The sequence below is a fragment of the Acanthochromis polyacanthus genome, chromosome 22 (assembly GCF_021347895.1).
Source record: "Acanthochromis polyacanthus isolate Apoly-LR-REF ecotype Palm Island chromosome 22, KAUST_Apoly_ChrSc, whole genome shotgun sequence".
Classification (NCBI taxonomy): Eukaryota; Metazoa; Chordata; class Actinopteri; family Pomacentridae; genus Acanthochromis; species Acanthochromis polyacanthus.
Window position 1 is genome coordinate 8,040,904 of NC_067134.1, and position 14,577 is coordinate 8,055,480.

The following is a 14,577-nucleotide window of genomic DNA, read 5'->3' on the forward strand; positions in this document are numbered from 1 at the left end:
TCTGCTTTTTAACATCAGTTGAGAAAATGAGCTTTTTAGTTGCTAATTTTAGGTTTTACTGGAGTATTTAGCTGCTAATAATCCAGATATTTCCCACAGGAAGTGGTAGAGACCAAAAATGGAGCTAAAACAAAGTATATATTGAAGTTTTGTTGCCCTCAAGTGGAAAAAACAAACATTTGCCCGTCTAAAGCTGTATTTGTATTGTTCTTTTTTAAAACTTTATCAGTAGGGAAAATGAGCTTTTTAGCCTGTTTTACTTGCTGATTTTAGGTTTTACTGGAGGATTTTACGGCCTTCTGGAAGTTTTTACAGCTAATGTTGCAGATATCTGCCTTCAGGAGGTGCTGGAGACCAAAAAATGAGCCAAAACAAAGCAAATATTGCTCTTAAATTCATCATTTGGACACAAAAACTAAGAATCCTGTTAGTTTGTAGCTACTGGATGTGAAAAATATGGTGTCAAATTATGTATTTGTCTATTTTTAACACTATCAGTAGATGAATTTCAAGTCATTTTGGACAATTATTTGCTATTCCAGATGTGTAAAGTCCTTACATTTGACATTTTTTTGACTCACTTTGGACAGATTCTGTTATTTTGGACAGTTGTAAATCCCATTTAGATAATTTATGGCTCATTTAGACCAACTCTGGGTCACTTTACACCCATTTGAACCCATTTTGTCTGATTTATTGTCACATTAAACGTTATTTGAGTGGTTCTAGGTGAGTTTTCGTCTCTGTTTGGACGGCGGCCCACCGTCCTGGAATAAACGCTTGTTTACGGCCACGTTTAGCTGCAGTCGGAGGCTAAACGTATGCGGTGCAGGTAATTACGGCGCCTCGCTCTCGGCTACTGTTCTGACATTCGCTCGCTGAGCGGCGGCATCGAGGCAATTTGTGAACTCTGACACCGGCAACCTTTCCCACAACAAACCAACAGCGAGCGTTTCCACAAATTAAAGCTAAATGTCAGCGCACACGGGATTATTACAGCATTAATAACCTGGAAACGTCACGTGACACGCCCAGCACACGCGTGTTCAGAGAAACCAGACTCACAGCAGTGCACCTGGCGACCAATCAGGTGGTGATCTGCAGTCACATGACCCTGATGGAGAGACAGGTTTTACCATGTGGAGTTTATCATTGTTTTGGTTGTTTTGTCTCATTTTGTGTCATTTTCCAGTTTTTGGCTAATTGTTTGGATCGTTGTCTTGCTTCCCTCACTTTGTGTCTCATTTTGGTTGCTTTGTCTCTCATTTTTCTCATTTCTTACATTGTTCTGTCTTGTTTCCTTTCATTTGTGTCTCATTTTTCTCATTTTGTCTCATTTTCCTCATATTTTCTCCATTTTTCCTCATTTTGTGTTGAATTTTTCACATGTTCCGTAATTTTGCTGATACTGCGTTTAGTTTTTCTTGCTTTGTGTCTCATTTTTCTAATTTTTGGTCTCGCTTTCTTGGATTTTGTCTCATTTTTCTAATTTTTGGTCTCGCTTTCTTGGATTTTGTCTCATTTTTCGTATGTTGTCTTGTTTTTCTCATTTTGTCCAATTTTTCCTCATTTTGTGTCTCATTCTTCAGAAAATGTCTCATTTTCTCATTCAGAGTGTGTTTTTGGTTGTTTTGTCTCATTTTTCTTGTTATATGTCTCCTTTCCCAAGTTTAGTGCTTTGTTTCCCTGTTTTTATCTCATTTGTGTCAGTTTGTGTCTAATTTTCCAAATTTTCTGTTTTGTTTTTCTCATTGTGTCTCAATTTTCAGATTTTGTCAATTTTTTCTCATTTATTGTATGTTTTTGGTTATTTTGTGTTTTGTTTCCCTTATCTCATTTTTCTCATTTTCTGTCTTGATTTATGTCTTGTTTTTCCTCATTTAGCGTCTCTAAAGTCTTTGTGGTTAATCTAAAGAGGTTGTGAGGAGTTTGTGGGGAACTTCCGGTTTGAGCCGCTGTGGGTCGGAACTTCGTTTTTTTTTGTTTTTTTTTTGTTTTACCTTCGTCGTCATGGAGACTGTTGGCGTAAACGCTGCGAAGGCTAGCGACACGGTTTAGTTTCCACGCTCTACGCCTGGCTGCTGGCGGGAAGAAAACAAGGAGAGGGAGTAAAAAACAGAGGACCAGGAGGTAGAAAGAGAAAAACAGGCGTCAGAAACCAGGTGAGAGGTGGGCGGGGATTAATGATAGAGTGGGTGGGGCCAAAGAACATGACGGACAGGTCCGTTTATAACAAACATCCTCATCAGATGTCAGTTTTAACTAATTCATAGTCTTTTTCTCTCACTTTGGATGTTAACTCACTGCTGGATCAGCATTTTTTGTGTCACCGTCTTATTTTTGCGTCTTTTTCTGTAATTTTTGCACCTTTTGATTTATTTTTGTATAACTTTTGCACTTTTTTGTCTCATTTTTTAATCATTTGTGTCTAATTTTGCACTTTCCTCTGTCATTTTTGTACCTTTTTGTCTTATCCTTACATTTTTGTATAATTTTTGCACATTTTTATCTCCTTTTGGCACAAATTTGTGTATTTTTTGCACCTTTTTGTTTTATTTTGTCTACTTTTTGCACCTTTCGTCCCATTTTTCATCGTTCTTCTGAATTTTTTGTACCTTTTTGACTAAGTTTTGCACCTTTTTGTATAATTTCTGCAAAATTTTATCTAATTGTTTTATTTTTGCACATTTTTGTTTCATTTGTGCACCTTTGTGGATGAATAAAGTGATTCTGATTTGTGTGTAATTTTGGCTCATTTTTGCGTCTTTTTGTCATTTTTTTTGCACCTTTTTATACTATTTTTGCACCTTTTTTGTAACTATGTCAAATGTTTGCACCTTTAAGTATTATTTTATCAAACCTTTGCTTCTTTTTGTATTTCTTTTTCACTTTCCATATAAGTGTCTCATTTTTGCATCTTTTTGTCTCTTTTTTTAAACTCACTGTATATCATGTTGTGAATTTTTGGCTCGTTTTGGACAATTTTTGAAATTTCTTGAGTGATTTTTGATCAATTTTGTGCCATTAAAACGTGGAATAAAGTGATTCTAGGAAATGTTAACATTTTATTGAGGAGTCATTTTAACAGACTTTTATGTCACTTTTAACAATTATTTTGTTGTTTGTCTACAATTATTGACTCATATTTACAGGATCTGGTTAAACCAAGCTTAGACTGAAGAGATTTTGGTAGAAAATCCTTGTTTTCAGGTAAAATTAGTTTGATTTTCCTGATCATTCTGGTCCAGGAGGAGGAATTAAAGCTGCAGCGTCGCCGGTTTGTTTTATTTGCTGAGATTCTGACCTTTCCTGAATTATTCGCTCGATGGAAACAAGCTCGGTAACATTTAAAGCGCCGCCGTCGTTTCGTCTTCTGCAAATGTTGGTTTGGCTTCTCGCCGTCGCCGCGGGCAACCAGCGTCACGGCAGCGTGGAGGTCGGAGGTCGAGGAGAAACAATCAGAGCTGCATGTCGACGCCGAGACCTTTATTTATTTCTGCTGCTTTCATTCAGTCCAGAACGAGACGGAAAATATTTAGTTTCATCCAATATAAAACCATAAAAGTGGTTTTAGAGCTGCTGAGGATCAAACTGGTCGTTCAGGGTCGATATTTGCTCATCATGAGACAAACTGATGAAGCAATAAGGTGCAAAAGAGACTCAATTTGTTTCACTTTGTGTCATTCTTGTATCTTTTTGTATCATTTCAGTGCCATTTTTTCTTGTTTTTGCATCTTTTTGCATGTCTCGTTATTTTTGTGGCGTTTTTGCATCATTTTGTCATTTTGTGTCATTTCTTAGCATTTTTTGCCCCTTTTTATATAATTCGTCTTGTCTTTGCACCCATTTCTCATTTTTGCATATTTTTGCTTATTTTTATTGAAATTTTGCACCTTTTTTTGATAATTTTGTCTTACGTTTGCATATTTTGTGTCATTTTTGCATGTTCTGTGTCATTTTTGGATCTTTCAGTTTATTTTTGAAATTTTGAGTAATTTTTGCAACTTTTTGTGTAATATTGTTTCATTTTTGCTCCATTTTCTCTCTTCTTTCACCTTATTGTTTCATTTTTGCATTTTTTTGTATAATTTTATCTAATTTTTGCAATTTTTGGGTCATTTTTACACAATTTTGTCTCATTCTGCATACTTTTGTATCATTTTATCTCATTTTTGCAATTTTTGATGTCACTTTTGCACAGTTTTGTCTCATTTTACACATTTTTGGACAATCTTCTGCACACTTTTGTGTCACTTATCTAATTTTTGCTTTTTCTGGTCAAATTTTTGCACATTCTTGTTTCATTTTGCACATTTTGTTTCATTTTTGCACAATGTTGTCTCAATTTGCATATTTTTGTTGCATTGTTGCACTATTGTGTCATTTTGCACATATTTCTATAATTTTTGTGCCTTTTTGTTTCATTTTTCTTATAATCTATGTATATTCTGTGTACATTCTGTGTACATTCTCTCTGTGCAGCTGCTGGTTTTACTGCCTCCATTCTTCAGCCGGGGAGCTTTAAGTGAAATATTATAAATAATCCAGCGTATTGAAATCTTTTATCAGCTGTGTCACTTTCATTATTCAATAAGCGATCAGTAACAGTCGTCCCAATTTAGCCATTAAGCACTGAGCGCGCTCAGTCCGTGAAGGATCGGCGTGTCACGGAGAGCGGCGAGTAATTCATGAGGGGGAACCGCCCTCCGTGAGCTGCCCAGGTACAGACACACAACCTCAGACACACAACGAGTCCTGTAACCGTGACGACGAGGAGAGAAACTCAGAGATCTTCAGTGCAGAATGACTCAGACAGAATAAACCAAAGAGACGAAAACGACACAAAAATATGAAAAAATAACACAAATAGACGCAAAAACTAGAGAAAAAACGAGCAAAAATCAAAAACTGTGCAAAGAAATGACACAAATTAACAGAATAAACACCCCAAAATGATCAACTCATGCAAAAATATACAAAAAAATGAGAAAAAGGACACTGACATGACACAAAAAGATGCAAAAACGAGAAAATGAACAAGGAAATCTGCAAGAAAGACAGCCAATAACAGTAAAAAGTTGCAAAAATGAAACACAAAGAATAAAAAATGACACAAACTGACAAAAAATATGCAGAAAAAAGACAAAATAATGGAAAAAAGTGCAATATCAAAAAATGCTAGAACAGTCAGTGTATAAAATGACACCAAATGCTGCAAAATGAAAAAACGAACAAAAATATGCAAAAATAACAACACTAAAAACACATAAAAATGTCAAAATGACTAAAAAAAGCGAGAAAGACCAGAAAAAGATGAAAATATTGATGTCATTCTGCAGAACTTTAGACAAGTTTTTGTGTTTCAGGAACGTTTTAACACATTTAGAAGGACTTCTGAGTCCTTTAAAGTCATTTTCTGAGTTTCTGAGTGATTTTATTCAACATTTCAGGTATTCTGTTGAAACTGTAACTCGTTTAGTTCAGAATAAATCAGAATATTTCTATTTGATCAGACATTTAAAGGAGGCGTGTAGAACTCAGATCTGCAGACAGAAGGACTGAACAGCAGCAGGTCCATCCGTCACCACGACAGCCAATCGCCTGTCAGCTGCTTGTTGCCGCGGTGATGGAGAGACGGACACATCTGCCGACAACATCTGTTCACCAGAGCAAAACCAAGCTGGAGGTTAGACTGGATCTGGACTGGTTTAGACCGGATCTGGACCGGTTTAGACCAAATCTGGACCGGTTTAGACTGGATCTGGACCAGTTAAGACCAGATTTGGACTGGTTTAGACTGGTTCAAAACTAGTATTTAGAGTGTTTCCAACTATGAACTGCAGTATAAGTACATGATAAGTGGTACTACAGATTGTAGTATAAATACATGATAAGTGGTAATATAAACGGTAGTATAAGTACATGACTGATACTACAGATTGTAGTATAAATACATGATAAGTGGTACTATAAACTGTAGTATAAGTACATGGTAAGTGGAAATATAAACTGTAGTACAAGTACATGATAAGTGGTACTACAGATTGTAGTATAAATACATGATAAGTGGTACTATAGATTGTAGTATAAATACATGATAAGTGGTACTACAGATTGTAGTATAAATACATGATAAGTGGTACTATAGATTGTAGTATAAATACATGATAAGTGGTACTACAGATTGTAGTATAAATACATGATAAGTGGTACTACAGATTGTAGTATAAATACATGATAAGTGGTACTACAGATTGTAGTATAAATACATGATAAGTGGTACTACAGATTGTAGTACAAGTACATGATCAGTGACATCAGAGTGTTAACATGCACCTCATGCTGTTTGGTCCTCTGCTAGCGGTGAAGCTAACATCGCTATCTGACGGATAAAATGGCGGCAGGTTTGAGTCGGTGCATGTAAACAGGAAGCAGGAAGAAGACAGCAGGAAGTGACGAGATGAAGGGCTGACAGAATGACAGGATGGAGAGATCCTTCCCTCACAGAGGAGAGGAGTCTCAGACGATCACATGACTGCGTTTCCCAGCCCCGGTCCTGGTTCTAGACTGGTTTTAAACTGGTATTACACGGAGTCTTGGATCGGTTTTACAGAGGTTTAAATCTTGGTTTTGGGCTGTTTTTTTAATGCTGGTTTATACTAGTTCTACAATTGGTTTTATACTGGTTCTACACTGGTTTTATACTAGTTCTAAAATTGGTTTTATACTGGTTCTACACTGGGTTCATACTAGTTCTAAAATTGGTTTTATACTGGTTCTACACTGGGTTCATACTAGTTCTAAAATTGGTTTTATACTGGTTTTACAGTTTTTTCTCGTTTTACAACTGATTTTATCCTGCTGTTATACTAGTTTTATATTGGTTTTATATTGGGTTTGTACTGGCTTTATACTATTTATAAAATTAGTTTTATACTGGGTTTATACTAGTTCTACAATTGGCTTTATATTGGTTTTATAACAGTTTTATACTAGCTTTACAATTGGTTTTATACTGGTTCTATATGAGCTTTAAACTTGGTTTTATTCTGGTTTTAGAAATGGTTTTCGACTGGTTTTATACTAGTTGTACAGTTGGTTTTACACTGGTTTTATACTAGTTCTACAGTTGGTTTTATTTTGGTTTATACTAGCTTTATATTTGATTTTATACTAGTTTTAGATTTGAGTTTGGACTGTTCACAACTGGTTTTGGAATGGTTTTATACTGGTTTAACCCTTGGTTGTAGACTGGGTTTAGAAATGGTTGTAAACCAGTTTTACACTTAGTCGTGGACTGGTTTTATCCAGATTTTAAACTTGGTTTTGGACTGTTTTTACACTTGGTTGTGGGCTGGATACATGCTGATGTCAACATTTTAGAATGTTTTGTAACCCGTTTAAAATAAATCTACTTAAAATGAAACTAGACAAGACACTTTACTAAACTCAAAATAAAACTGTAAACTACACTGTTGCTACTGTAGGATTTGGACTGGTTTTAGACTTAGCTTTGGTCAGGTTTTATAGGAGATGTACCTGTTGTGGCAAATAAATGCTGACATTTGGGTGTCTGTAAGTACACTAACGGCTGTATGCACCTTATAAAAACAGTGGCTGAAGGTACTTTTAGAAGTCTTCTGTACTTGTTGTTTCTGGGGGTGCATTTGGTGGTCGGACCAGGGCGGGGAAAGTGTGAGGCGAGGGGAGGGGAGATGGCGTTACCTTCTGCAGTACCAGAGAGTCCGTCGGCCTTGAAGTTGCTGGTGCTCTTCTTCCTGCGGTGCTTCTTGCGGTTGGCGTGAGGCGATGGCGGTGGCTCCATCTTGGGACTGGTGGTGCTGGAGATACTGGGACTGGAGCAGACCGAGTCTCCCAGACCAGTATCTGGAAAAGAACACAAACAGAACCAGGGTTAGAACCACACCAGGTTCTGGAGAACATGGAGGGAAAAAGGAGGCCACACCAAGGTCTGGAGAACATGAGGGGAACCAGGAGGACACACCAAGGTCTGAGAAACATGGGGGGAACCAGGAGGACACACTATGGTCTGGAGAACATGGGGGGAACCAGGAGGCCACACTATGGTCTGGAGAACATGGGGGGAATCACGAGGCCACACCAAGGTCTGGAGAACATGGGGGGAATCACGAGGCCACACCAAGGTGTGGAGAACATGGGGGGAACCAGGAGGACACACTATGGTCTGGAGAACATGGGGGGAACCAGGAGGACACACCAAGGTCTGGAGAACATGGGGGGAACCAGGAGGACACACTATGGTCTGGAGAACATGGGGGGAATCACGAGGCCACACCAAGGTCTGGAGAACATGGGGGGAACCAGGAGGACACACTATGGTCTGGAGAACATGGGGGGAACCAGGAGGCCACACTATGGTCTGGAGAACATGGGGGGAATCACGAGGCCACACCAAGGTCTGGAGAACATGGGGGGAATCACGAGGCCACACCAAGGTGTGGAGAACATGGGGGGAACCAGGAGGACACACTATGGTCTGGAGAACATGGGGGGAACCAGGAGGACACACCAAGGTCTGGAGAACATGGGGGGAACCAGGAGGACACACTATGGTCTGGAGAACATGGGGGGAATCACGAGGCCACACCAAGGTGTGGAGAACATGGGGGGAACCAGGAGGACACACTATGGTCTGGAGAACATGGGGGGAACCAGGAGGACACACCAAGGTCTGGAGAACATGGGGGGAACCAGGAGGACACACTATGGTCTGGAGAACATGGGGGGAATCACGAGGCCACACCAAGGTCTGGAGAACATGGGGGAACCAGGAGGACACACTATGGTCTGAGAAACATGGGGGGAACCAGGAGGCGATACCAAAGTGCTATTATGTGGTTTACCACTTGGTTTTACATTGGTTTCATTCTGTTTTTAAACACTTTATTTTCTCCTGGTTTTATTCCAGTTTTCTCCTGGTTTTATCTTGGTCTTATAATGGTATAATCCTGGATTTATAAAGGTTAAATCTGGTTTAACACCTGATTTAATCCTGGTTCTCTCCAGACTGTGGTGCAGGCCTCGCTGGGTGTGATGGATGAACCTCTACAGCAGCAGATCGGTTGAGGGAAGCTGCCATTAACATTTTGTTTGGTTTTCTCCTGGTTTAATATCAGGTTTTCTCCTGGTTCTCTCTTGGTTTAGCATCATTCTTTTCTCCTGGTTTTCTCCTGGTTTAGCATCATTCTTTCCTCCTGGTTCAATCCTGGTTTAATATCAGGTTTTCTCCTGGTTCTCTCCTGGTTTAATATCAGGTTTTCTCCTGGTTTAGCATCATTCTTTTCTCCTGGTTTTCTCCTGGTTTAGCATCATTCTTTCCTCCTGGTTCTCTCCTGGTTTAATATCAGGTTTTCTCCTGGTTTAGCATCATTCTTTTCTCCTGGTTTTCTCCTGGTTTAGCATCATTCTTTCCTCCTGGTTCTCTCCTGGTTTAATATCAGGTTTTCTCCTGGTTTAGCATCATTCTTTTCTCCTGGTTTTCTCCTGGTTTAGCATCATCCTTTCCTCCTGGTTCTCTCCAGACTGTGCTGCCGGCCTCGCTGGGTGTGATGGATGAACCTCTACAGCAGCAGATCGGTTGAGGGAAGCTGCCGTTGACATTTTGTCTGGTCGGAGCAGCACGAGGAGCTGATGGAGGTTCAGGTCGGCAGTCGGGGGCCGGGGGCGAGCGAGCCAATCAGAGCGGGCGGCAGAGTCTCTCTCTCTCTCTGACAGCTGTGACTCGCGGCGGAATAAAATAACATTCAGCTTCCATCAATATCACGGCAGCAGCGGCGGCGCTGACGTGTGCGCCGTGTGCAGACAGAAGCACACGCGTGTGCGGGCGGGCGAGTGCTCGGCAGACAGCCCCAAGGACGCCATAACTTATTTTACAACCGTTTAGTCTCAGCTCAAGTGGAAAATGTGACAACTTATCTCTGCTGACAACACGCCGTCCCCGAGCGCACAATTAACCGCCGCGGATTAACGGCCCTCACATCTGCACGCCGCGCTCCATCCACGTCAAAACCTCCACAGAAACACTCTGCTGCTGCTTCACGGGTTCTCCCTATGAAAGACCACCACCGAGCAGGCTCACAGAGAACCACAGAAGAAGAAAACACCAACCACCACAGAAGAAGAAGAAACAGCCAAACAAACCACCACAGAAGAAGAAACAACAGCACAAACCACCACAGAAGAAGAAACAACCAAACAAACCACCACAGAAGAAGAAACAACTAAACAAACCACCACAGAAGAAGAAACAACCAAACAAACCACCACAGAAGAAGAAATAACAACCAAACAAACCACCACAGAAGAAGAAACAACAACCAAACAAACCACCATAGAAGAAGAAACAACAACCAAACAAACCACCATAGAAGAAGAAACAACAGCACAAACCACCACAGAAGAAGAAACAACAGCACAAACCACCACAGAAGAAGAAACAACTAAACAAACCACCACAGAAGAAGAAACAACCAAACAAACCACCACAGAAGAAGAAATAACAACCAAACAAACCACCACAGAAGAAGAAACAACAACCAAACAAACCACCATAGAAGAAGAAGAAACAACAACCAAACAAACCACCACAGAAGAAGAAACAACAACTGAACAAACCACCACAGAAGAAGAAACAACAGCACAAACCAGAAGAAACAACAGCACAAACCACCACAGAAGAAACAACAGCACAAACCACCACAGAAGAAGAAACAACAATACTAAAAAAACATCACAGAAGAAGAAACAGCACAAACCACCACAGAAGAAGAAACAACAAAAACTAAAAAAAACACCACAGAAGAAGAAACAACAGCATTAACCACCACAGAAGAAACAACAATAACTAAAAAACCACCACAGAAGAAGAAACAACCAAAAAAACACTATAGAAGAACAAACCACCACAGAAGAAGTAGTAGCAACCACCACGGTCATAATGTACAGAGCTGAACGTTAACGCCGCTGTAGGACGGTGGACAACCACCATGAGGACTCAGAAGTTTTACAAAGAATGATTTTAAACTGCTTTAGACTGGTTTTATACAAGTTATGCATTCATTTATACTGAATTTACAATATTTTAGACTAGATTAATACTGGTTTTAGACTGATTTGAACTGGTTCTAAACAGGTTTGTATTGGTTTTACACTGATCTGGACTAGATTTACAGTGGCTGGGATTGGTTTGGAAGAGATTCCACACTAGTTTGACCTGTAATAAAGTGCTTAGGACCAGTTTAGACTGGTTTGTATTTATTATATTCTGGCTTGGATTAGTTTTAAACTGGTTTGGAACGGGTTTAAGGCTGTATACAAACTGCTTAGGACTGGTTTAGACTGGTTGGTTTGTTATCCTTCGGTCTGGTTTATACTTGGTACTGAACAGGTTTGAACTGGTTTCTAGCTTGGCTGAAGATGGTTTTAAAGGTGCTTATTATAATTTTGCATTAATGCATCAGTAAGCTGGTTTGCAAAATGCTCTTGAAACTTATTTACTGATTATTTCAACCTTTTGTATCACAACTAAATTCATTTATTACAAGACTTTATTTGTTCTGTGCTTTTAGTCGTAGTTTTATTTTTAAATGCTGCATTGTTGAAGCCTTTCATACAGATTATTATACACATTGTTATTATTGCCTGTATTTTAAACAGTATCCTGTCTAAACCTCTGAAACCATCTGCTAGCTGTGCGGTGAGCTACATTCTCCCACAAAGCCTAAGCTAATTAAGCTAAATAATCACTAATGAAGAGCAGCGTAAACAGTCCAGGTCTGTCGTTTTTCATTTTTTAGATTTTAAAACACAACATGAATCTCATCTGTCTCTCTTTTAAGAGCCCTGAAAGCAGAATTCATGGCTTCATTATCATTTTTAAGGACAATTAAGAGGCTAATTTAGCATAAATTAATTTTTAAGGATCTGCAGGGACCTTGGATGAGCGTCCTCGCAGCGATAGGAACACCGGTTTGGCCCCTGGGAGCCCGTTTGAAAGCGTTTCACGGCTTTAAACGTTATTGGAAGGAGGCTGCAGGCCGACGGCGGAGCTGTCATTCAAGCTTATCGTCACGGCAACACACACGGCGTGACAGCTGTCAGTCTTAGTGTGTGTTTGTGCGGTGTGTACCACTTCACAACTACCTGCGGCGCACACACAGCAACACACACATCAGCGTTACAGCCAGATCAATGGCTGACAAATGACGGGCCCCCTTACAGAGCTCCACGGTGGGACCCACAGAGCCCCACCGTGGAGCTGCACCACCAGGCCTGTGCTGACCACGGCGATGATGGGGGTGTTGGTCCATGTAAACTGGTTAGGACCGGTTTGATACAGTTCTAGTCTAGATTTACACTGGTTTTAGATTGGATTTATCCTAGTTTAGACTGGTTTTCTTTTTGTTCGAACTGGTATTACCCTGGTTTAGACTGGTTTTATATTGTTTAAGAACTAAGTTTGGATTGGATTTAGATTGTTTAAGACTAGGTTTACTCCGGTTTAGACCAGTTTGGACTGGATTAAGACCAGTTTCATATTGTTTAAGAATGGTTCAGGCTGGATTTACACTGGCTTAAGACTGGATTTAGACTGATTTTATATTGGTTTGAACTGATTATACAGTGGGCTGGACATGCAGTAGACTGGTTTGGAGTGGATATAGCCTGCTTAAGACCGGATTTACCATGGTTTAGACTTGCTTTACATTGGTTTGGAGTTGTTTAAGACTAGTTTTGACTGGATTTAGACTGTTTAAGTGGTTTTACACTGGTTTGGACTGGTTTTAGATATGCTTGGATGGGTTTTGGTCTAAACTAAAACTGGTTTAGACTGGTTTCATATTAGTGTGGACTGGATATGGAGTGGTTTTATAGTGGTTTGGACTGGTTTTGTATGGGTTTGTTCTAAACTGGTTTTGACTGGTTTTTCATTAGTGTGAGCTGGATATAGAGTGGTTGTATAGTGGTTTGGACTAGTTTTTCATAGGACTGGACACTGTGCAATTTCAAAAAATTCTGCTGTAGATACTGTTTCTTTCCCTTTCTTCTTCTGAAGAAAATTTTCATATATATATATATATATATATATATATGCACTCTGTGCTCTCTGTGTGCTGCAATCTCTCTCTTATTTCAATGTCCTATTGCTGCTGTACAATGTAATTTCCCCGCTGTGGGATTAATAAAGGTTTAATCTATCTATCTATCTCTTATACTGAATTGGACTGGTTTCACACTAGTTTGGACTGTATAATAAACTGGTTAGCATCAACATCAAGACACGTTCTCATTACAGTCAGATGGTGGACAAATGATGGGCTCCCTCACAGAGCTCCACACCAGGGCCCTTCGAGCCCCACTGTTGAGCTGCACCACCAGGCCCAGGTGACCGACTGACCTGTGCTGACTCCGGAGTTTGCGATGACAGTGGCGTCGGTCCACTGGTCGGCGCTGGAGACGGAGTACGAGCGCTGGTGCATCCCCTCGAGACCACCGCGACTGTTGAAGGAAACCAAGCTGATGCCGCTAGCCATCTGAGACGCCGACGAGCTGCTGGTCACCGAACCTAGTAAAGTTTAGATAAAATGATCGTCAAACCACAGAAGAAATATCTGTAACATACCTAAATCAACCCATATTCTAATAAAAATACAGTCAGAACAGATAAAAAGAATAAACACATACATATATCATGAGCATAATCAACATAAAACTGATGTTAGCTTGTTTGTATAAATGGGACAGGAAGAATTTTCGTGCTTCTTGCTGTAATTATTTATATTACAATGACTTAAATAAAGTTTTTAAAAATTGATAGCGTGCAGTTTAAACGCAGCAAATCCCATAAGCTAGTGAGAGATGCTAACCTAACCACCTTTAGCAGGTGTTTAACCTAAAAAAATCCACAGTGAATCTCATCTTTAGTTTTAGCTAATGCTAGCTGCTTCTATTTCTTCAGCTAGCGTATTCATTGATAAAGCCCTTTTATGCTAGCTGTGTAGCTAGCGGTCTTCATATTACTTTGACTGTGTAGTTAGTTTCTCTTTATGACTTCAGGTGTTTAATTATCTTCTTTAAATGACTTTGACTGTGTAGTTAGCTTGTTTATATGCTTTGAGCTGTGTAGTCAGCTTCTTTATATGCCATTAGCTGTGAAGTTAGCTTCTCTCTATGACCTTTGCTATGTATTGAGCTTTTGTCTATGACTTTAGCTGTGCAGTTAGCTTCTCTCTATGACCGTTGCTGTGTAGTTAGATGTTTCTGTGACTGTAACTATGTAGTTAGCTTCTCTCCATGACTTTAGCTAATGTAGTTAGCTGTCTTCTATGACTTCGGCTTCACAGTTGGCTTCTTTCTATGGTTTTAGCTGTGTAGTTAGCTCTTTTCTATGGTTTTATCTGTGAAGCTAGCTGTCTTTCGATGAACGACTGTAAAGGTAACTCTCTTTATGACTTTATCTGTGCAGTTAGCTCTTTCTGTGACTTTAACTGTGTAGCGAGCTGTCCGTTTCTATGACTTAAGCTGAGTAGCTACTTT

The 14,577-nt window shown here is 39.7% G+C and overlaps 1 protein-coding gene across 5 annotated transcripts in view; it reads right to left on the bottom strand.

The window, feature by feature from the left end:
- Positions 1 to 14,577, bottom strand: part of agap1 (ArfGAP with GTPase domain, ankyrin repeat and PH domain 1) — a 158,764-nt gene that overhangs the window by 33,602 nt on the left and 110,585 nt on the right. For 4 of the 5 annotated variants that reach the window (XM_051941658.1, XM_051941657.1, XM_022214767.2 and 1 more), the window contains 2 exons: positions 13,439 to 13,606; positions 7,726 to 7,887 (listed from right to left, as the gene is read on the bottom strand). In XM_051941658.1, the coding sequence (XP_051797618.1) occupies positions 7,726 to 7,887; positions 13,439 to 13,606 (330 nt within the window). The remainder of the gene's footprint in view (positions 1 to 7,725; positions 7,888 to 13,438; positions 13,607 to 14,577) is intronic. The other variant, XM_022214766.2, reaches the window with a different exon arrangement.